This window comes from Dermacentor silvarum, chromosome 4, assembly GCF_013339745.2.
Source record: "Dermacentor silvarum isolate Dsil-2018 chromosome 4, BIME_Dsil_1.4, whole genome shotgun sequence".
Taxonomy (NCBI): domain Eukaryota; kingdom Metazoa; phylum Arthropoda; class Arachnida; order Ixodida; family Ixodidae; genus Dermacentor; species Dermacentor silvarum.
Genome location: NC_051157.2, coordinates 183,405,084 through 183,430,126, shown reverse-complemented (window position 1 = coordinate 183,430,126; position 25,043 = coordinate 183,405,084). Strand labels below are relative to the sequence as shown.

Here is a 25,043-nt window from a genome sequence, read left to right as displayed (position 1 = left end):
ACCTCCTTGAAGTCCTTGGGTTCAGGGATAGCACGGGTAAAGTAAACATGTAAGCTGTAGAGATTAGTAAGAGGCGGTTGGAGGTTTGGTGGCAGAAAAGTAGGGAGTCCACAAACAACGGAGACGTACGGAAACAGAGTTCCCAGTAATGGTTCAAAAAGGGTGACGCCTAGAATTCTTTGTATTTGTGCGTTTCTCAAAAATAAAGGTAGGACATTAGGCAAAATAATAACAAGAGCTTGATGGCGCAACCCACCACTCCATTTCAAAGGGGACGCTCATAGCATCCATCCATCCATCCTCCAGCGCAAGACGCCCATCGCCGCCGCCACAGATGGTATGACGTCATGCTCCCCCGCACCGTCGCGCTACCGCCGTTCATGTTTGCTGTGCGCACTGACACTACGCTTGTTAAGTTAGTTAGCGAGTGAATGTTTACAAGTCGATAAGGCCGATAAAAGTACTATCCTTACTCCGTATGACTTCTGCTAATTTGCTATCGCAATCGATGCTTCGCCTTTCGGGCGAAACTGCGACTTTTTTGAAGAATGCAACCGTTTCAAACTTGCCCAGCTATCATACACATATGGATGGCAGTGTCGCATGGAAAGCAAGCGCTCAAGTTGGAGTTGTCGGAAAGGAAAATGAGAAATTGGGCACCGTGACGAGCACGCGCGCAGTTCGTGCGACCGCCGTGAGTCTAACACACGTATGCGCATTGAAGTCGCCCCTGGCGTGAGTCCCGTGGTGAAGGCCTTCGGCCTTCGCAGCAGGCCACGACTGCAGCCGCGGTGCACCCGCACAACAGGGCACCGAAGGCGGCGGCGAAGCGCAGCAGAGTCAACGGAGCCACGAAGCCTCCACGCTCGCCGCCTACTTGCGGTTCGCCGGACTGCAGGCGGTGCATTCTGCGCGGGCGTTCAGAGGCACTCGCGTTGAGCCGCTCGTGCCACTGCACCATGCCCGTCTCGAAGACGCGCGACGTTAGGCGACGCATGTGGTTGGCGTGCGGCCAGCCGACGGCAGCCACCGGCGCCCCGAAGAAGCTCACCAGCGAGTTCCTGCACCGGAAAGGAGCGTTGCGTCAAAGGTACGCCATAGAGAAAATAATAATAATAATACGTTAAGCTACATTAGTAAATTATCCTCCTATAATACCAAAACACATAATAATAAAACGCTCTTACCGTGTGAAGAGGCTTCGCATATAAGCCAGAAAAGACGCAGAAAAAGATGGAGGACGCTTAAGCTTCGCTTTTAAGAGTGGAACGCGATAGCATTCAAAGATCCCTGACTGCTTCTCACGCTTCCCGACAACTGCAGCTTAAGCAACCGTAATGGTCACCAGGAAACACTCGCGGCGAACGATATATGCACGAAGGCGAGCTTTCTGGTAGAAACGCGGCCTCTTGCGTGGGGCAATCCCGGAGATATTGCACAGCCACGCCCCAAAAATTGCAGAATTTTCAGGTTTCCGTTTTACAGCGAAGCTGTTAAGGGCTCACCTTTCGATTGTCGCGTCCGGCAATAGAAAAAAGTTGTCGCAGTTTCACCTGAAAGGCGAAGCATCAATTGCGATAGCAAATTTGAAGAGAACTATACGGAGTAATGATAGCAGCTTTATCAGCTGTATAAACTTGGACATGCAGCAGCACCGGCAACACGCAGAACTGTTGTCGACGCCGCCGGCGTTTTGCCCGCGTTCGCTCAAAATGCGTGCGGCGTTGGTGACTGTTGCCGGAGCCTCTGATATAAATAGGCACTTGGTGCCGCAGCTAAACGTCGCCTCCCTTCCCTCCCCCCCCCCCCACGGCCTTTCGTGCGTCGGAAGAAGGCACGTTTGCTCTACATATATGGTGATTGTAGAGGAGGCAAAGAGACGCCTACTTCTGCAGCCCTTAAGGGAGCGCAGCGCAGAACGCGCGTTTCTTCTCCGCCGTGCGTTCACTCCCCGTGAAAGCGCGCGTCCCTAGCGCTCTTTCACTCGCACATACAGCGTTCGGCGGCGCGCGGCCAACCTTTCCCTTTCCCTCAAGAACCACTTATCATCATCATCGGCGCGCGGCGACGATTTCATTTCCATTGACGTCATACGGAACCTCACGGCGACGGCGACGCCGACGGCAGAAATCTGCTTTTGAGTGTCCATATAATTGCTATCGCAATAAAAAAAACTCTCATTGGCCGTATGCTGTATGTGCGAGTGAAAGCGAGCGAGGGCGAGGGACGCGCGCTTTCGCGGGGAGCGAACGCACGGCGGAGAAAGAGATTGTCGACAAAATACCGACCCAGGGCCGGTATTTTGTAGCGATGCCTTATGACTTATTCTATACTAGACTTACAAATACCGGCACAGGGCCGGTATTTTGTAGCGATTTTGATATCAACGGGATCAGCCGGCCGTGAGCGGTGGATGATAAGACTAGTATAGAATAAGTCATAAGGCATCGCTACAAAATACCGGCTCTGAACTAGGGTGGCTAGATTGGGGAGGTGTGAATACCGGCGGCGCTTTCCTTCGGGCGCGCGTGACCCCATTGCGCACAGATGCCACCAGGGGAAATGTGGCGCTGTCGCTCGCGGTGCGGTAAGCTTAGCCGCGCCGGCCTGCCGGCCTCGCCTCCGTGCCTTCGCCGTCAGTTGGTCTCGTCGCCTGTTTTGGGGTGTTTCTTGCGATACATAGAGTGTTGCACAGCATCGTCGCGGCATTGCCATCCTAGTATTATCCACGAGGCATTTCACGCCAGCTAAATCTGGGCCGGTATTTTGTAGCGATGCCTTTCTGTCCCAAAAGAGCGCGTAATCAAAGCATGTGCCGCGTGTTACGCAACCAGCGAGAGAACACGCCGACCCCGCGGCAACTTCAACAGAGGGGGAGAGCGCATACGCCTCAAACAGCCGACGCGACCAACGGAGTCTAGACGTCTAGAAGCCAAGATGAGGCAGGCGACGGTAACCAGACAGAGAGAGAGAGCGCGCGCGCGGGCGCCGAGGCACCCTCTTACCCGGCGAGTCGAGAGAGAAAGAGATTACTACAGCGTGAGCATGCGCCAACAGGATGACTCACCACCCCCCTCCGACGGCGGCGGTCGAAGATGCGAGAATGGACTAGAAGGTTCGCAGGTTTTGGCCATGCTACGGGATCACGACCCCGATAGCAAGGTTCGAGAATCCCCGGCGGAGACTTTATAAACTCCGTGCGAGAATCAGAAGGGGGTTCAGACCGCTCCGATGAAGAGATGTAACGTGGAGACTGACCTTCTGCGGAAGAAGGAGATTCCCCGGCAAGCTAGTCGACAAGTTCATCGAGCGTTTGCATTTCCGGAAGAAGTTCCTTCTTCGAGATTTGCCCCGAACTACGCCGAGATCGTCTGACTCAAGACCAGCACGGGTGAATACGATTGGACACTTAGTGTTCCTATTCATTTTGTAGTTTACGTGTTGGACTCCTAGTGCTTGTCGTTAATTATATTCCTGTGTTTTTTGAATACCCATCCGAATTGTATTGTGTTGTGTCCTAGCCTAAGTGTGCACGTGTGTGTGTAACTGCCTTGTGTGAAGAATTTATTTTGTTCTGTTTTGACAACTCTGGGCTCTGACTCAGTCTTTGGGCAGCAACCGGCATTCGCTGGTTGCAATTAGTAATGGGCCCAGAGGGCCCATTACTAATTGTCCTTGCTTTCGTGCGATTATTTTCGGAAGCTGATATTTCGGCTTTGTAATTTGGTCCGGCGTTTGCGCCTCGTTCACGGGGTCGGTGGCAGTACTACACAATTCGCGTCGCGCATACAATCAGATTACACAAGTTTTGGTGACAACAGATAGCGGATAGAACCATCGATAACATTCGAATAACTTCCGATACATGCAGGCGGGTCCTGCCCTGAGGCCGAGTTAAACCCCCTTTTTTTAGTACTGCAACTAAGATGTAAGACGCACAATCGTCTGCACACTCACAAACTTGCGCAAAGAGCGCATTTTTTGACAATTTCCCGTGAATAAATTGAAATTATATAGTGCTGTTAGACGGTATTGGCAAACTAAGGCAAACTGTCAACCCCCCCCCCCCCCCTGGCAGAGATCCTGGGTGCGCTACAAGGATGACGGTACTTTTCTGAAGTTATAGGGACTATGTTTCTTTTGTGCGGTTTAATCATGCATAATCAGTGTGTACACGTTGTATGAGATGGGGAGCTATCGCGGTTTTCGAGACCTCGCCTGACAGACAGGCGAAGTTGGGAGTGGCCCGAACATGTTTTGACCAATCGTGGTGGGCTGATTGCATAATTACAACTGCTCAGGGGAATATGCAATGCTTTATGGTTTTGGAGTAATGGCAGTAATGGCAATTTTGGCAGCACGCCCCCGCTGGTCGTATTGCCATTTGCCGTTCCACGTATACTCGCTGCTCCTCGGGAGTCCTAACTATGCGTTGCCTACCCATAGCGGTGCTACAACAACAGTGAAATCGGTTGCTAAGCTGCTTCTTTTATATACGAAAGGCTAGAGACGTCATTCCCCACATCGCAAGCTGCCGTCGCCGCGGCAGCTTGCGTAACAGTAATCTTTACCGGGAAACGTATGCGGGGAGCGCTACGTGCTTTGCATTGTTATCAGGAGCGCCTTATCAATTATGTGGTTCGGATGCTTGTTTGCGTTTGTTCTTTACTGAAACGAATGCTGTTCTGTATGTTCTGTGCGTGATTCCAAAGAATGTATCCACTTTTCGCTTCCATGTGCTGAGTGCTTGTAACCTCTGGCTTACGGGGGTGCGAGCCACTGCTCCTGCCCTGCACTGCCACTGCGATCGGCCCACACTTTTGCTAACGGACGCGGACACGAAAAATGCCGACCACCGAGAGGCTAACAGCTTCGCTGTAAAAGTGTAATAAGCACTCAACTCTGTGTGAACAGGCAGGATATGCCTATTTCGGGACAAAATCCCGATGCACCTATAGAGTAACACAAAGCTTAGAAATGTAGAAAATCCCAAGTCATTGCAGGCGTGAGGACTACACCAAGGGACGCAAATTCATTCACATACACTCTATGTTTGTGCCATTCAAAAAGAGCGGAGATGTGTGCACTACTTATTTCCCTCGCAGACGAAAGATCATGGCCTTTGTTTGCTCAACATTTATGTTTAGAGAATTAACGGCAGACCATTGTGCTAAGGACCCAGAACCGTATTTGCGGTTCAGTTATAGCTGCTGAATGTCATGAGAAGAAACAAAGAAACTAGTCTCGTCCGCATATATAATACATTTTGTTTTCTTGCTTACGTTAATCACTTCATTTATGTATACATTGAATAGAAGTGGCCCTAAAAGACTGCCTTGAGGCAGGCCATTTATAATTTGCAAGACATACGCTGCGCACTGGTTCGCTACTGCATATTGAGTGATAGAACTGAGGTTTGCCCTAATTAAGTTGATTGAATACCCCCGTACGCCGTAATGATCAAATTTAGGAAAAATAGCTTCATGGGTAAAAGTGTCGAAGGCTTTAAATATTTGTCGAGAGTGAGGAGCTGCGATTCAAAGTTATTCAATATGTGTTCTTTTTCATCGAGCAAAGCGTGTTCAGTTGATTTGTTTTTAGTAAAGCCATACTAGCAATCAGTAATTACAGAATGACTTAAAAAATTGACTCGTCATCCTAGCCCTGCGAAAGTGGGTGTCCAGTGTAGCTGTTGAAAACCACCACTACAACTGCTGAGATGCAATGCTTTATGGCTTCGGAGTAATGGTATTGATGTTAGAGTAATGGTAGCAATGGGAGTAATGGTCATTTTGACAGCACGCCGCCGACCGTAGCGGTGCTGCAACAAGGTTGAAATCAGTTGATTGGCTGGTTATTTTATATAAGAAAGGCTAGGGACGTCACAAGCTGCCGTCGCCGCGCCAGCTTGCGCAACAGTAATCTTTACCGGGAAATGTTTGCGGGGAGCGCCACGTGCTTCAGATTGCATGTAGGCTTAGGAGCGCCTTATCATCAATTATGTGGTTCGGATGCTTGAGCTTATGTTTTGAGCTTGTTCTTTATTGAAACTTATGCTGTTCTGTATGTTGTATGCGTGATTCCAAAGACTGTATGCACTGTTCGCTTCACTTCGCTGCGTGCTTGTAGCCTGTACCTTACGGGTGTTTGAGCCATTGCATTTGGAGGTATTGGCCATTGATGATGATCGTTTTCTGTCGACTTAACGCCACGGAGAAATATCGGGACTCTAGCCATAGACAGCGCCGCTGTAAAGAAGTTGAGACGGACGCGGATTACTTGCTGTAGCCCTTTAGAGAACGGGAGTATCGATATATAGGCCGGTAATTACCTAAAATATTCTTGTCGCCTTTTTTGTAGATAGCTGCGACTCTGGCAAGTTCCATCTCAGCACGAAACTGTTCAGTACTCAGTGCATTATTGTAAATGTGCGCCAAACATGGTGCGAGAAAAAATAGCACGCACTTTACAAGTCGACTTAATAAGTTGTGGCAGTTGAGGCCAGATGTATCTCGTAAGTTTGTACAAATTGAATACACCTAGTACTCATAAGTCGGTTCGAGAAAGAGGGATTCTGTGTCCCATAGACATTGAAAAATGCCAATACTGTGACGGTTATCACCAGCCCCAGAAAAGAACTTGTTGAAAGCATTAGCTAGGTTTGACCGTTTCACTTCCCTGCCATCTATACTTAAACTTGTAATTGCTTCGGAATGAGTGTTGCGATTTACTAGCGCATTCAGGTATCACTACTTACCTTTCGGGTTACGTGAAAGAGCTATATCGAATTAATTATTGTAAAAATTTTGCTGGCAGATCTTATTCGCTATTGATTTGGTTGCACAATGATTTGAAACTAGTTAAAAATTGTGTTTGTTTGGCCCTAATGACTTAACCAAATAGCCCCTCTTTCTTTTTTACTAGACGCATGAGACGAGCAGTCATTCAAGGCATGCATAGCTTTTTACGTGGTTTAATGTCAGCGATTGGAAAGCAGTCATTGTAAATGGGAAGGAAAGGCGAAGAAACTCGCGATATGGCGTCATCAGCCATAGAATACGCATAAACAGAACTTCAGTCAAGTGAAGCAATGCGCTGCCTAACTATGTCGATGCTGATATGTGAAATCATTTGCCGGCTTTGGTAGTAATCTTGTGACCATGGTGATCTTCAACGAGCAGGAAAACAGGCAAGTGATCGCTCATGTCTGCCGCAATGCGACCAGAATGATAAAAATTGCCATCGTTAGTTAAAATGAAATCCCAAACAGAACAATACGTAGCTGTAACACGCGGTGGACTATTGTTACATTTTGCTCAAGATACCAAGTTAAGCTTGATACACTTGTTCTTAGCGATACTAGGCCGATATGAGGCAAGGTTCGCAGGATCCATTCCGGACTTGAGCACTAGCACCACCCATGCTGTCTTCCACCCTTCTTGGAATGTCTCCTGTGCTCCAGACGTGATTAAGTATGTCCAGAAGGGCTCGTATTCGCTCGTATGGCAGATGTGTCAGCATATGATTGCTGATCGAATCGGGACACACAGCACAGCGTCTTCTTAATTTGCTAAGCGCCAAATCCAACTCACGAAAAATGAATGGCTTATCCGGATAGCCCAGGGCGCAATCTCCATCATCGAATGCCACTTATCGTCGCTTGACCTATCTTTATCAGCGGAAAAAGCTGCCTTCATGCTTTTCCCGGGAGTGAGACTCAAGTCAACAAGCCTGACGCTGAATATCATGAGGCTATCCAGTTCGCCGCGCAACTGATGTTCCTGGGCGTCAGCATCGACAGCGAGCTACTATGGCGACGCGCGGTCGAAAGTGTTGTGGCTGCATCAGTGCAAACAGTCAACGTTAGTCGCTTGGCAGGTGTAAGTTGGGGAAACAATCCTATGTCCATGCTTAAACTGAACGCTACACTGATAACTAGCCACATCCTCCAACAGCTTCCGCTGATGTCACCATCACTGAGTCAATTGGAGCGCTTGGCGGCAGTGCACAGAAAGGAACTTCGCTTGGCGATGGGAGTTCCACACAAGGCTTCAAATAACAAACAAAGCTGGAAGAGCTCGATGAGGGAGGCGATCTATAACGGAAAAGGCAAGGCTGGTCAGACTGGACAGTGAGCATCTCGATGTTATTATTACTCAAGCAATTATCTGCTTTGATAGAAGCATATATCGTTTATGTTCACCATGCAACCACGAGCTGTGGAAAAGGGCCGTCGACGAAAGTTGCCGGCAATGCCCGATATAGTCAAATAAATCAGTCAACCGATGCCAAAGAGCTGTGTATACGAACCTGGAGATGTCGATGGTCCGGTGGAAGGGCGTCGCCTTCTCCAGCGGAGGATCTGCAGGGCGGCACGGTAGTCGACGTAGACGTGCGTCCCACGCTCCACCTTGGCCAGGCAGTCTAGCGGAGTGGGCGCCACGCTCTCCGTCAGGTTGCGCATTGCCACACGACGCAGCTGGTCGAGGACGGCGAGATCTGCCACCGTCCTGGGTGCCTGCCTCGGTGCGAGCAAAGACCACACACAGTCATCAATACGTTCTAACTTGGCCCCAACAAAGTATACCACGGTACTTTGCCATGGTGGAGCGAAAGAAGAAACCGTTAGCCAATTGGCGCCTGAAGAATCTGTAGGTCATTTTAGCAGAGTTTGAATGCTGTTTTAGTGAAACATCCCACTTTATCGGAATGGCAGCACTGGTTTTAATTAAACCACAAAAGTACACATTATCAGAGCGATCGCTCTGATAATGGGTACACTGCGATACAGTAACGCCGCGTAACTCTTTCGAAACATCTTACATTGCTTTTAAAACAATTATTTTACGAAAGTGCTGAATAACCATTTTGATATTATTTGCCGTAAAATAAAATATATATATATATATATATGGGGCTTTACGCGCCGAAACCACGATCTGATTATGAGGCGCGCCTTAGTGGGGGACTCCGTGTCTATACGCCACGCGTCTCCTGTCGAGACGCGCTGTTTCGCCTTGTCAGATCACCGCAGCTTCACTTAGCTAAACCCGACTCCCGCAGTGCGTGGGATGTGCATGATGGTAAAGCGAATATTCGAATATCTGGAGTGTGTTTTCATGCCTTCTGGTCAATGCTCTCGAAACAAAACGTACACAGAGTAACCACAATGAAGGACAACACCGCCAGCTGGAAGATGTACAAAATCACCCAGTTCGACGACAACCTGCATTATCAGTTAAACTGTTCGATTTCATGGCGCGTTCTTTATTTTCTTTTTCCACATTTTCTAGCAGACAACGTTCAACATACCTCCAGTGCACAATGACTTGAGTGATGCGCTCATTTGAATAAACACTGCACAGACAGGCTTGTATAAACGACTCTAATACGATATCGCTAGCCATGGTTCGAAGAACGTCGAAACGCCATATACCGCCAGCCACCTAACTTTCTTAGCGTCACTCTTGCAGAGGTTCAAGCGACTGTGACAGTGATGTCACGTACCACGCAAGAGTGGCGGACTGTGAATGACCATGAGTGTGCTGTGCTATGTGCTCTCTCTCTTGCCCATCTTTCATTCTCCCCCATCCCTCTCCCATATGTAGGGTAGCAAACCGGTTGTGCTAAACTGGTTAATCTCATTGTCTTTCCTCCTCCAATCTTTCCTTCCTTAGTTGCAGAGGTGCTCCACATGACGTGCCGCGTATCGACACTGGAATTCCCGGTCCCACTGCTATTGGCACAGCTTATCACACTGTCCTGATGTGACATGTAGCCTGTTTGGGAGTCCTCGCCATGGCCAGATTAAACACTGGCTGCACTTACATTAAAGTGCAATTTCTCTTTTTTTAAGGCAACCTGAGATGGAAATGAAGAAGAAAACATTTACTTGCTACGAGCGCCGTTCTACGTACAACCGGTGATTGTCCCGGTGGTGAGCTGCGCGGCGTGGGCCCTCGGATTTGGCGTATGTGAGAAACTATAGGCAAGGCCAGAGCGCTGGCTGACTGAGTTCCTAAATGGCCGTTTCCATCTTGGAAAGTCCCGAGATGTAAACTGTATTTGGGAACTCCACAAATTACAGTGTGCATGCAGGCGGCCATGTTTGCACGAACGAATATGTGGAGCACAAAAATGGCGGTCATGACTCCACAGGTCGCTTCCGACGCCCACTGTCTAGTATGGCTGCCCTGGTAAGCAGATACCAATCGTTCTTTCTTTTTTGAGTTGGGGGGGGGGGGGGGTATTAGGGGTTGGGTCAGCACTTGGCTACTCACGCCTCCCATGCACGGAATCAGTCAAAATAAACTGAGCATTTTCTGTGCATGCGCGATCACAGCGCACATGCAAATGCGCAAATGTAGGTCAAGCGGCGACCAAGGAGTTTACGTATATACGGTATAACCTCTTAAGCGGTGGCATCGCTGTGCGCCAAAATTGCACGGCCTTTGAGATTATAGGTCGCCGCGTGGTTGCAACAGTAGTGTACAGGAGTTTCGGAGGCCATGTAAGACTATAGGAACTTCTGTCCCAGTATTCTGACGCTGGGCAGCGCTTACTGTGAAATAAAGCGGCTGCATATCCCTTCCTTACCTGTTTCTCGACCTTGAGTTACTAATTACGTCAATACATCATCATCATCATCATCATGAGCCTATATTTATGTCCACTGCAGGAAGAAGGCCTCTCCTTGCGATCTGCAATTACCCCTGTCTTGCGCTAGCTGATTCCAACTTGCGCCTGCAAATTTCCTAACTTCATCACCCCATCTAGTGTTCTGCCAATACATAGTCGCTTCTAAATTAACTTTCGCTCCGTTTGATGCTAAGTCCCTTTAGGTTTCGATTTCTCTGATCATGCCATCGCTAAACAAGGTGGGAGGGGGTGAAGGCAAGAGTGAATGTGAGGATGGGATGCGGACACCACCCACTTTGGTAACCATGAAAGAAAGAAGATCATCTAAGGACAAACAATTGACACACTTGCTCTTGGATGTTCCTCTGGAGGACGTACTCGGCAGCACCCGTCTTGCTGACCAGGCAGGGCCGCACGACGCCGCGTGCCAGCGCGTCTCGCAGCAGCTCGGCACTGTCCAAAGCGGAGGGGACCGGCGGGCTGCGCAGGCGCGAGATGAGACGCGACTGCACCGCTGTGAGCACAGCCACGATAGACAGCAGCCACACCGAAAGGACCAGGCGCGCCGCACACCTGCACACCAGGCCGCAGCATCCGTGCACTGTGCCTTGTTCAAAACGGTAAGCAATCACAAGCCCTCTGCATGCGTTACCGCGTTTATCCTAGTAACGTAATGATTTTATCGTAGTCTGTCTATCGTGGCGACGTAGTAACGACACATACGCTTCAGTTCATTCAATCCGGATCTGCAGCAGAGCAAAACGCTCCCGAAGACGAAGGACATGAACAGTCATGTATCACGAGCGCGGATGACCCAGAGCATCGGCGTGGCCGCGTGCGGATGATAAGCTTCGGATTCGGCTCACACCGGCGGCAAGTTCTGCATTCTTACACTTTCATTTCTCTAGTCTTTATTATAATATGACCACGAACACAAATCTACCATCCCCTTGCATCACTAGACGTTCTGATTAAATAATGGGGGTTCATTTCTCTGATGCCTACTTCGGTGTTGGTGTCAGCTGGCTTCATTCTTACTCGTCAGAATGACGCACCCAGCTATATCTGTTGCTACCAAATTTCACTGCAGCGTCTCGAAAAGGAGAGAAACGCGTGCGTCCGATATCCCTTTTATATTAGGTCTAGTGCATATATATCGCGCTTTAGTGCATATGCCTCCCGAAGACAAGTCCCGGTGCCGCAACGTTGGCTACAGCTTGAGACATGTCTTGTTCGACCATTGGTCATTGCATGGTAGTGACAATTTACTTACTTTCTTGAATGAGTCAGTTGCCCGGTGAACTTTCGCTTTGTCCTGCCGACAGGCGGTCGCCGATGACGACGGACGCTTTCTAACGACGCCGAGCACAACGGCAAATGCTCCGGCGGATCCTGATGCCTGGTGACTAGAAGATCGTCCCGCCAACCGAGAGGCTGGCCAAAGCACAGTGCCACCAGTCTCACCGCGAAGGACAGGTACTCCGAGGCCAGCGCCGCCATTCGTCTTGCTGTCCTTTCACGCTGCTAGAGAATCACAACGCTACGTGAGGAACGAAAAAGCACGAATCGTTTACCGATTCATGTTGCTCATTGCTCAAAAAGTGGCATGTACAAAAAATGGGGCAGGGGGTGATAAATGGTATTTCGCGCCCTCAATACTATCATCGCCGTCAATGTTCAATTACCAATCAGGAGTTATCAAGCCAGGAGTCTCCATATTACTGCCGATACATGTGTAGAAAATGTCTGGATAACTTATCATAGTAAGAATCTCCATCCTTCCTAGCAGTCTAACTCAACAGTTCATTGCAATAAATAACTTGCAAGAGATTGCAGTATAAATTCAGCTAACCACCAAACGATCATACACCTCGTTGGTTGTATATCATACGAGACTTGTGCTTTTTAAGCAGAAAACATAGTACTTGTGAACAATTGCGAACAAATTCTCTCCAGTTGTTCAGTATGAACCGACTAGCTCAAGAACACGTACCACTCATATAGTACTAGTGCGCAGGAGCTATTTCAAATGCCCACGTTCTCGATAATGCCGGGCCACCGAAGGGAGTACGTTAGTGGCACTTCGGTCCATTAGGTTAGAAGTACGCGACAAAATCATGCGGATCGCAAGAGCTGTGTGAAACGGCTGAAGCACAGCTTTCAGTTGTTTTCGCGAGGAATGCTGTTGTTGTTTAGCGACCATTTGCTGGTATACAGAATAAGACCAAGTTGGACATACTGCATAAATAGGGCAGATAATAGGAGTATGGTAACATGGTCACACAGCGCACCTATTTTCTTCTTCCCGTACCTGTGTTGCCATTTTGCCGCAACCCTGTTGTCTGCACTGTTTGTTCAGTACGTGGACGCTCAACCAACTGGTCCAAATTAGCACTCTTGCGCAAGTTGGACCTGGAATCGCTTCTCTTAAAGTAAACTTGTGGCGCTTCAAAACAGTAAACACGCCCGACAGAAAGCAGACCATCACACGTACTACACGCTGAACCTCGCTCGTCCTGGACTGATTTTTTTAAATATTTATTTGCACCGGTAAACGACACTTGGCGTTTACGAGCAAGTGCGCAGTCGTTTTCCAAGCCATTTGCTCTGTATCTACGCTGCCGTGCTTCGAGTTTCTGGGCGAAGTTTCTGAGTCAGCCAAAAAAGCAAGCGGGCTTTATTGGCCTTGGAGTGGATACTCAGGATCGGGGGTATAATTCCTAAAGTTTTTCAATCGCAAGTGTTCTTGGTCATTGCCCCGCGGCTTTCAATGATATGCCCATCATCAAAATTGGCTGGCATTTCTTCTTACGAAGGTTATAGCATAATAGCATTTTGTGAAAGACATTTGCCGTGGTCACAACACGGAGTATGTGCAACTGGAGAGCTTGCATACCATGGGCCGCCAGGGTGTTGCAGGTGCATGGTTGGCGCGCGCTCAGAAGCATCGGCGGTCCTACCTATTCTCAACCGGCAAATGTCATCTTCGCCTAAAGTGTCGAACCTGCCGATCCTTGCAGGAAGTGCGTGAAGCACTTCCTGCAAGGTGGCTGCTTGTCGTGGCAGATCATTGTGAACACTCCGCACGACAATGTGATTCGCGTATGTGTTAATTCCCGCCCGCTCGGTAGTATTGTTAAATTGAAGACCAATAGTATGCGCACTCACTTTATGGCAAACCGACCTGTTGGTTAAAGCTGCATGTTACGAGGCCTGCGACACAAGTGGCAAACACTCCTTCAGCCAGGAAACACCCCTAAAAATTTGCATATGCGCTCGGCTGGGCCCACACACGACTAGGCTGACCTAACGTATGGCGCTGCTTGAGCTGGTGGAATCCGTACCACAAACTGCCATTATGTCAATTTACGCAGTACACATCTGCATCTTGGCTTCAGGAGTGACTCGCTGGCAGGCCGGCGCAGGAATACAAAAGGCGTCAACGCTGACGTCTGCCTATCGCGACAGACGCGTCAGCATCTAAACGTAAAAAAAGTGCCTTAGTCGCCTTACACTAAATTCGATGACTTCATATCCGGTATCCATAAATGGCAAACCTATTTCGCATAAAAGAACCCATCCATTTTTATGCATAGTTGTCGACCGGTACCTCTCCTGGAGCACCCATGTGTTCTATCCCAGAAATAGACTCATGCCAATCAATCATCTTTTCCATATCATCACAGGGAAAACATTGGGACCGTCGGTGTTTTCTATGCTCCAACTGTACAGAGCGCTCTTCGTAGCATTCTTACGTTACAGCACTTCAGTAATGTTAAGCGCCAGGAAGTTGTCTGAGTGCTTGAGAGCATGGAAGGCTATAAGCGCATAGAACCTGCTTTGGTCTGTCCCTTGATGCACCTCAACTGCCACTACAATTGTCATCAGTCCATCACTACGTATGTTGCCGCAGACACGCTGAAAACGTACTTTTTTTCTACACCTTTGCCGGCGACAGTATAAACGTCTTGCTTCTCTTTCGGAAAGTAGACCAGAGGGGACATTTCGGAACACTGTCGCCTCCTGTACCCTTCCTCTATTCCATCTTGGTTTCGCGCCTGCTGCAGGACCACAGTCTGTTTTGTGGTGTTTCCGGGAGGCACAAGTACGCCTTAGTTTTCCAGGACTGGGAAAAAGATTGACTTGCCCGCATTTGCCTTGAAGCAAGCCGCTTTCCACTTACTGCATGCTGCGTATTCCGATCGAATTCACCATTGCGCAGATGGCTCTTCGACTTTGACCAGCTCCACTGGCGGTGGTTATTCCGTTCGATGACGACACGCGAGAAATTCAAAATTTCTCGCGGCATAAGGTCGACAGGGCCCGAAATTCTCGCCCTCCATAGCGCAGTCTTTTATTACTCAACATTCGCCTGATTGCTGGCTATATATTTATTTCAATTCAAAGGCTCTCTCCTGCCCTCTTTGCACCGGGACCCACATAAACAACTAGTGTAGATAAGAATTTATTACCCTTGCGCTGTGGACAGAGGACACATAATAACACTTCAATGGTTTCCCAGGCACCTCGAGTCACAGGCAATGAAAGTACCGATAAAACTGCACGCGCGGCACATACAAAAGCCGAAAGCAATTCGATTCAGCTGCCTAGAACGGCCGCAGCCTTGCAAATTAGTGTTCTTTCCCGTACCATTACGCTAATATATATATATATATATATATATATATATATATATATATATATATACAGGGTGTTTCTGCGAACATTTTCATAATTTATGCAAGGTTGCCTGTAGCAGATAGCCAAATTCGAGTTGATGAGCTGGTCTACTCGAAGAGGCGGACATTACTTGCACAAGAAATTGAAACGCATAATCGACTAATTAACAAAAATTCACTAATGAAGTTTTTAACTAATTACCTGATGGCCCATATTGCAATTTACAAATCGTAGCCGTGGAGTTCGCAAGGCGGATCCACTTGGAATTTTCAAGATGACACCAGTTTCCAGGTATTAATTACCGAACCTTGCCGAGAAATGCATTGGCGTTCCAGTTAATTTTGTGCTTCAATGCATACAGCAACGTTTTTTTAAGACACTAACTGGAACGCCAATGCATTTCTCCACAAAGTTCGGAAAATAGTATCTCGAAACTGGTGTCATCCAGAGAATTCGTTCCAATTGGATCCGCCTTGCGAACTCCATGGCTACAATTTGTAAATTGCAATATGGGACATCAGGTAATTAGTTAAAAACTTAATTAGTGCATTTCTGGTAATTATTTGATTATGAATTTCAATTTCTTGTACAAGTAATGTCCGCCTCTTCGATTAGACCAGCTCATGAACTAGAATTGTGCTATCTGCTACAGGCAACCTTTCAAGGGACACTAAAGAGAAACCGGAAGTTGAGCTTAAATGGTAGATTATCCTTTCACGATCACAGCCATACCATTCTTACTGCGAACAGATGTTTAATAAGCGAGAAAATAGCGAAAAACTGAAGGATAGGTGCTGACGACCCTTCGAAATTCCCGCACTACACGTTCGTGACGTCGGAGATTACAAATGCAGGCTGGTCGCGATTGGTCGAGAGCGATTTATCACTGTTAATAAAACGCAAAATGAAATACGCTTTAAACGTACATCAACAGCATTTGCCAACTTTTTAAACCGTTTCAAGCGAGGAAGTACAAGTTTAGCACAAAATTAGATAAATAAGAAAAAATGGCATGGCGATACATGCGGCCATGATAGTTTCGTAGTTTCGTTTTTGGTCAATGCATCGTCGCCCGCGCCTGTTCCGCTCTACGGTGTTTGGTTGCGTGTTGCGTGGCTCGAAGAACGTTGACTTCGCTGGAAACAGCCAGAAAATGCCTCGTGTGTGTAGTGTTGAGGGCTGTATAAATGGCCCAAGGCGCTTGCTTGTTCAGGGGTAGTGGCAGTGTTGACTCAATTGTGTCCTTTCATGTGGTGTCGCGCGGAGAGCCCCGGCTCCCCGGCGTTCGCAATGGCTCAGTGCTCTGCCGATGATAAAACGGCAAAAGAGCCAGAGAAACCCATGGTGTGCTCTCTGCATTTCTCGCCCTTCGATTATGTGTATAATCTTGCCCTCGGAAAGCATCTTGGCGTGCCCCAGAGGCCAGTTCTTTCTCGAGCAGCTGTTCCCTCATTGCGGCCTTCATCAAACCCCCTACCGGTGCCCCTGCAGCAGCAAACTGGCGGCTCGGTGAGTGCTGAATGTCATTAAATAAAGCCACGAAATAACCACACCGAGTACGTGCGCAACTTTCTACGCTTGTTCTGTCGGTAACATCGTCGCCTGGCGGACCGCACGCTTCGCCTTCCATCGACGAAAACGAAGCTCTGCTTTCCGCCGGCGCGGCCGGCGGCTCACCGCCATCGCACTCGGAAACACCTACCGCTCGAGCACGGAGGATCATTTCGCGCTCCGTTTCACTGAATATCGCTGAAATGCAGTCCTGCTTCCCTGGCAAGCTCTTCGTTGCAAGGTTCAGCGGCAGCAACGGTATCCATCGCGGCGAACGCAAACGCAGCGACCATGCATGCAGCCATGATGCATCCAGCGCCTCGGCCGTTTACGCAAGCGGTGACGTATCATGGCGCATTCTGATTCGCTGAGAGCAATGCAATCTGTGACGACACTGCTTCAGCGCCAAATCTGGGGTGAGAGAAATTGAGGAAGAAATATTTGGTCTTTGTTGACGAATTTCTCCGCTAATAACTCATATTTTTGCACACAACAAAAACTTCATGCATTCCTGAAAGTCCCTCTTTTATTCCAGCTGAACTTCCTGTTTCTCTTTAGTGTCCCTTTAAGAATTTTTGAAAGTGTTCGCTGAAACACCCTGTATATATATATATATATATATATATATATATATATATATATATATATATATTGTAGTGGGGAAGAGGGTCAAGAATTATTGAGGGAGGACGACGACGTCCGGCAGCCCGGAGAGCGCGAGACAGCGACCGACGCTCTTGGGCCAAGGCTGTTGTTACGTAGCCCCTGCTTTTAAATAAACCCCCTTACAGTTTGGTGGAGGTTCGGGGTAGTCTTCTAGTCACCCAACCTGGAACTACGAAGCCGTACCCTGCCTCCAGCGCCAGCGATGGCTGAAGAAACCACCACCCAAGGCCCCTCTCAGACTCAACCCACCGTCTGTCCCGGCGTGGTGCCTCAGCGTCACCCGCCGATATTCCGCGGGACTGAATACCAAGACGTCGAGGACTGGTTGGCCACTTATTAGAGGGTGAGCGCAGTCAACAAATAGGACGATGCGACTAGGCTGACCAATGTCATATTTTACTTGACCGGCGTCGCCAGTCTCTGGTTCCGCAATTACGAAGCGGAGATTCATAACTGGGCCTCGTTCAAGACCACTTTTCCAGAAATCTTCGGCCGCCCCGCGTTACGCAAGCTTCGCGCAGAACAGCGACTTCGTGAACACGCTCAACAACCCGGTTAGAACTTCACCAGCTATATTGAAGACGTCGTCGACTTGTGTAAGCATATCAACCCGTCGATGCACGAGTCGGATAAGATCAAGCAAATCCTGAAAGGAATAGCCGATGACGCATTTCAAAGGTTATTGGCCAAGCACCCACAAACCGTCGCAGATGTTGTCAGCTTGTGCCACAGTTTCGACGAATTGCGCAAGCAACGCGCCCAAACTCGACGCCCTCTGGAACAGAACGACTCGATCGCAGCCTTGACTCTGGGTGACCAGAATGCACTGTTGATTCAGATCAAGCAGTTCGTGCGTGAGGAGGTCGCCAGACAACTCTCTATTTTATCGAACACGCCCGAGCCAGCACAGGCGCTACATCTGGCCCCAGTCATACGCCAAGTTATCCGGGAAGAGGTCACTGACGCTTTGCCTTTCGCTCGTCCGACACCTCCGGAGTCTGCGCCCTTGACGTACGCGCAAGTCGTCGATGCCGGGTTGCATCGTCAGCCAACCTATTCTTCCGCGCCGGCAGCCGTTCGACCACCACCTGTTCCGTTCAGTCGACCAGTCCCCACGTTTTCAAATCCATGGCGCACTGCGGACAATCGCCCTATATGCTATTCTTGCGGTTATGAAGGACATGTGGCACGCTTCTGCCGCCGTCGCCCTCCTGTTCAAATAGACGCCATGCGACCGTCTGCGTACAATTCTAGACGCTTTGATGGCACAGCGCCGCTACAACAATCTTCTTCGCCCGAGCGCCTGCCCGAGCGCCTGCCGTCCGCTACCCACCGATCTCCATCCCCTCGACGTCGCTCTCTTTCACCTATGCGCCGTCGTCCCTGCCCTTCTGACGCGGAAAACTAGATGCCGCAGTTCCCGAGGCACGAACTGCGTCGTCGTCGATCAATTCAAGTCCTCACATTTCTCCGGCCAACCTCATCGACGTTTTTGTGGATGGCTTTCATACCCTTGCGCTTGTGGACACTGGTGCTGCAGTTTCAGTGATAGACATGAAACGCTGCCGTTTGCTTAGGAAGGTTACGACGACATCAAAGGGATTGTCCCTCCGTACCGCCAGCGCAGACCTGCTTGTAAATAAACCCCCTTACAATATATATATATATATATATATATATATATATATGTCACGTAGTAGTGACGATGAAGAAAACGGCAGCAATACTGCGAATGACGAAACTAGCTTTTTAGTGGGCGGACTTGTGCCCACAAAAATAGGCTACACTCAAAGAACAACGATAGCGGGGAGCACAGTCAGCGGTCGTCGAAAATATCTGGTCAGCGGGTCAAGCGCGCGGGCTTTTATACATGAGTCGTCAAAGGTTCCAGAGTTATCGCTGGTGCCCGCGTGTCTTCCAGAAAGTACTACACAATTCGCGTCGCGCATACAATCATATTACACAAGGTTTGGTGACAATAGACAGCGGATAGAACCATCGATAACATTCTAATAACTTCCGATACATGCAGGCGTGTCCTGCGCTGAGCGATAACGTTTAACATTTGTTAGCCGGTGAAAAGCGGTCACTGGCGAAAGATAGACAAGTACACGTGTGTGTAGACAATATACCCGCCGGAGTTCATTAAGCTGGGCTTGCACGAAATGAATCCATATCTGAAATTACAACTCTTACCACGTAATTATTCCACGTGAAGATTGCTCTGCCGCCTGAGAATAAATGTTTGTTTTGCGAACACAGCTGGTCATTCCTAATGATAACGGAAAACAGTGCTAATTTTGACACTTGTGGCACTATCTGCATAAGAAACTCTCAAGCAACCGTTGTGTCTCTGCCAGCCATATGAGAATCGAAGGCATGCCCTTCATACTGCTTTAGAAAAACTAGAAGATACTGGGACCATGGTCACGTGTGACTGCAATGTGCGAGGCCAGAAAAGCGCTGCTGTGCTACTTGCAGCCCAAAAACTTATATTACAGCCTGTGACTCAGCGATGAACGCTTCATTGCGTGTGTGTGCGTGCATACTGTGAACTTGTAATGTTAAAGTGCCCTTACCCCCCTTAAAAAGGGCAGGGTAGCCAATCGCCATCAGCCTGGTTAAACTTCTTGCATTTCCCTTCTCAGTACTATCTCTCTCACTCACTCACACATCCTCTGTTCGTACCCGGCGAGTTCTCTTGTCTACGAACATCACACCGGTATAAGCAAGAAAAAAGGTACAACGGCAAAATATGGATGACCCCCCAAGTACTTTCTGCCAGTTCCTGACTGAAGCCGTCATGATAAAGAAGATGCTTCATCAGCAGTCCACCGTCTTCAATGGCCAAATAAACGAAGTGTCAGTTCTCGACATGTTCGCAACCTTTAGGAGCAGCACCGAGCCACCGACCAGCTTCGCGAGCTATTCCTCGGACCAACTATAGGCCTAACAAGAAGCTCTTCTATTCCTTTCCGTCGTGCGCGAACAGCTCTAGAAGGTCTGCGCAACCTGTGGCAGGATTTTCCCCAGCTTCAGCAAACGCTCAGTACGCGGAAGCTCTGCGACTCGCCGTTCCCTGTCCAGCTCTAACAGCCGCAATTCACGCCCAATCTTTGGCCGTAGTACGATCAGCACAAGCGGGCCCGAGTATTGATGGCCGTCGAGCATCCCCATTGAAACCGTCCCCATCCCCATTTCTTCATGAGTACGACACAATTAAAAGTGTGAGCGCGTGCTCGCCTTCGCGATGGAACGAGCGACAGGGCGAGTCGAAGAAAGCAGACGTAAACCCAGGCAGCGTGTTTTTTGACGACAGCGTCACATTACCTCCCCGAGAGGGTGTCCCGGTTTCGATCACGTTCGAAGGTTTTTGGGACAGGAACGGCGGTCGCCGAAAGCAACGAGTCACTTTTGTTGCTGCATGGCACATGCATCAATTCGAGCCTCATCTATATGTAGCACAAATGGTCATAGACGGTTTTCAGGAATTTCAATTACGAACGTCGGTAGTGACCGTTTGCACCCTCTTGACGGATGCTCTCTATCAGTGAGCAAAGTGCTTGGTCCGCGGTCAAGCCCTTATAAGCTAAGGCATGCCGTCAGTGCCCTTCGTTACTTTTTGTGGGCAGCAATCGCATGGACCGCCTCAGAGTGCGAGTTTCATGTTTCACTTATTAAGTGTACAGGCAAGTTTAACTGTCATTCATGACTGTCACCGCACCAAATAACAACGCCCATGATTCCAGTGGCAATGTCCGTAATGGCCCTATTTATATGCTTGAGGCTTGTGTTGGAGTATGCACAGTGGTTGTTTTGCTGTTTCTTGATCTGTTATTTAAGTCTCGTATTTTTCAGCGTTTTTTTTTACGTGAAACTTCTTTAATATCAGTCAGAGGGGGTCGCTTGCTAAAATTGCACATGACGAAAACATGTCGCTTATATATTTGCAACCGCACTAGCCACATGCCTTACTTTGGTATCGTCCGGTAGAGGAAGGAAGCCGTTACTCGTTCATGCATGAACCGAGTGCACATGTGACACAGCTGTCGCGTCACTCATGACGAAATCGAACCTAAATTTAGTCTCTCGCTCGGCAATTCACAGAGACATATATATATCTTGGCAGTACGTTTGTCGATCCGAGTGGAAGTAGTCGAGTTTGAGAGAGCTTACTCAGCCATAGTACGTGTAATCCATCAAACTCAAACCTGCGCTCATCAGGAGTAATAAGGCCTACAAGTTCGCAATTTCTTGCACAAATGTCGCGCTTGCTTTGCTATGGCACCACGTCGTTCGATACGCGCGGTCCGGAAATGACGTGGAGAGACTCGGGAAGCAAGATAGAGGAATATCCGAACCCTTTTACCACGGCGGAACGTGTCCGTCTCCATATGTAGAGAGCACAAGCGCAGGAGATTGAGCCAAGGGAAGGGGCCCCATCCATATACGAGTGCGGCGGGCTTGAGCACCGTGGGCTAGGTCTCGGGCGCCACCAGTAAGGGGGCCATTTTTTAAGCAATATAGCACCGAAACGCCCTCTGGAAAACAAATGAACCCGCTGCAAATAGGTTTGCAAATAGGGAGCTAGCATGGTTCCAAAATTAGAGGCAAGACTCTGACTACCTGTGCCATAAGTTAGGCATATAAGCTTTCTAATGTGTGAACAAATGTAATTTCTCTATTTTGTTACGCCATTTCCGTACAGTGCCACTGCATCGTCTGCGGCACGAAAGAGGCGTTTCACGTAACCAAATGCGACCGCGTCCCTGATGTAAGTCATGAAACTCAAGTTTAATGCGTTAGCATTCTTAGGATACTGCACGGACTTTCCGGGACATCTGTGTCTATGTGTGTTTGCATCTAACCATTTTACCACCAACCTGAGTCACCGTGCAGTCCATGGTTGAATGGTTGGAGCATCGGGCGGGCTGTGCTGAGGGAACAGGGTTGGAAACCAACCGTCAGACCAACTTCAGTCACTGCGTATGTGGCAATGTGTACATCTTTCAACGAACCCCTTTCCTGTAGACGTGGGTGCCTGTAGATGCGGGAATGGGTGCGTACCATTCTTCAGTGAAACTTTTTGAAATGAAGCGCATACTGGAAGCGCTGGGCATGTGCCAATCGCTGTGTGCTGGCCTTCAATAAACATTTTTGATGCCAGCTTGGGCAACAGGGTATGTGCCAGAAGGTGTGTGCCACACTACAATAACAAAAACGATTCTTTAAATGTCTCCTATCCTGGGCGGAATCGAGCGCACATCGCACGGGTTCTTCAAGGACAACAACCCGTCGATTTAGCAGGCTGCGCCACAAATACATTGGGTATGTGCCCCTTTTAAATGAACGTCTTTCACGCCAACGCATTAGCGAGCTGTACCACTTGGTATTTACCGCTCTTCATTGAACATGCTCACCAACTATGGTCATTGTATGTGTGCCACTGAGTGAGCGGCAAGCGAGGGAACAATCATCAGCGTTCGCACGCACCGGCGTGCCATGCATCTCCTGAATTTTTTAAGGAAGGTGGAAAAAAAAGCAGGGAAAAAATCGATGCGACCGGATCCGTTACAGGCATAGGTAGCTATACAAGATAGATAAAGAAGTTTTGAGGGTAAATAAAAGATAATGGAGATGTATACAAGAATGCTAGAATGAGAAACATGTACATTATACCTGATTAAATCAAGCAGGTTAGGTGACTATTTGTCAACGCCTCGTTTTAAAGCGCATGCGAGTAAATAATAATCATCATCAAATCGCGGGATTCCCGCTGCAGTACACGCCTCATACATACTCGTTTCGATTGTGCTGTCATTACACTGATTCAATGCTAAACGCATTAACGTCGACAGCCATTGTGAGATGGGTACTACCGAATCTTTTTCTATATATTGTCACAGAGCGATGAAGAAGACGTTTTGAGATTACTTGAAGAAGACGACGCTCGGGACTTCGCGTGCTTACTATGGTCTTGTCAGCCGCTGCCAGTCTTGTAAATAAAGTGTAAATATATTTCTTACTTCTTTTCCCCGTAACATTTTTGGTGGAGTTTGCGGGCTCAAGCGCAAGACGGATTTACGCAGCGGGCGCTCCTTGGCTGCATATACCATGCCAGCTCAAGGCGAGGATGCTTCGGGCTCGTCGGCCCCCACGCCAACCGTCATTCTGGCACAACCGCGCGACCCCGGCACCTTTTCCGGCACTGACAACACGGATGTTGAACATGGGCTTCAACTTTATGAGCGGGTGAGCACGAGCAACCACTGGAACCAGACCGCCATGCTGGCTAATATGATAATATATCTCGCGGCAACGGCACGCGTCTGGTTTCAGACCCACGAAGAGGAACTTACCACCTGGGACATTTGTAAACAGAAGCTCAGGGATTTGTTTGGAAAGCCTGTTGGACGTCAGCGCGCCGCTCAAAAAGACCTCGCTTCGCGAGTCCAGACGTGCACCGAGTCCTACCTCACATATATTCAGGACGTGCTCGCTCTGTGCCGCAAAGTGGATCCGAGAATGTCCGAAGCTGATAAGGTAGCACATGTCATGAAGGGTATAGCAGATGATGCCTTTCACCTCCTTGTGTTTAAGAATTCTTCTACTGTACAAGCCATAATTACCGAATGCCGGCGATTTGAAGAAGCCAAGAGCCGCCGCATTGCCCACTCGCCTCCCCAACACGGCAGCTACGTCCACCTGCGAAGACCTCCGCAGTCTGTCTACGCCCAATCGCTCTGATGACATCGTCCACATCATCCAGCGTGAAATCGAAGCCGCATCTCCTACCCCAACCCCAACCCTTGGCTCCGACAATTGCCAGGCCACCGTTTTCCTGATCCAGACCGTCGTACGCCAGGAATTGGCCAACGTTGGCTTGACCAACGTCTGCTCCATTAATCGGCCTGACTACGCTTCGTCCACCTCGGCCATGCGCCCTCTAAACGTGAATGCCCCTCCGCGGTATCGCAACCTGGCTGAATGGCGCACAGGCCAATATGCTTCACTTGTGGCCGTATCGGTCATATTTCACGTCACTGCCGCTCTTCGTGGAATTCGACCCCTTGGCCCTATTTCCCATCCGACCGTCCGCCTCACGCTGCTTCTCGCTTCTCACCGCACACACAACCATGTAACTCCTGGCGACACTTCTCGGCCCACCCGCTCTAGCCGCTCTCCTTCGCCACATCGCCGCTTCTCCCGCTCGCCCCCATCGCGTCGGTCACCGTCCCCAAGCTCCTTCCGGCGCACGCTTTCCGAAAACTAACGGGTGCAGCACCTAGAGGTGATGCTGCTATACCGACCCGACGCCGAAATCCTCTTCTGACCCTGCCCACACATCGGAACCTCATCAAAGTGAACGTGGATGGTGTACTTGTTACGGCTCTGATTGACACTGGCGCGCACGTATCTGTGATGAGTGCTCAGCTTCGCCATCGTCTCAAGAAAGTCCTCATTCCTGCCCCGTCGCCTGTGCTCCGAGTCGCCGACGGGGGAATGCC

General features: G+C 49.1%; 1 protein-coding gene across 1 annotated transcript in view; it reads left to right on the top strand.

Moving 5' to 3' along the window:
- Positions 1 to 10,849: 10,849 nt before the first annotated feature.
- LOC125944608 (uncharacterized) overlaps positions 10,850 to 25,043 on the top strand; it is a 38,425-nt gene continuing 24,231 nt past the window's right edge. The window contains exons 1-2 of the mRNA XM_049665122.1: positions 10,850 to 11,258; positions 11,964 to 12,114. Coding sequence (XP_049521079.1) covers positions 10,860 to 11,258; positions 11,964 to 12,044 — 480 coding nt within the window. The 5' untranslated portion in view covers positions 10,850 to 10,859 and the 3' untranslated portion in view covers positions 12,045 to 12,114. The remainder of the gene's footprint in view (positions 11,259 to 11,963; positions 12,115 to 25,043) is intronic.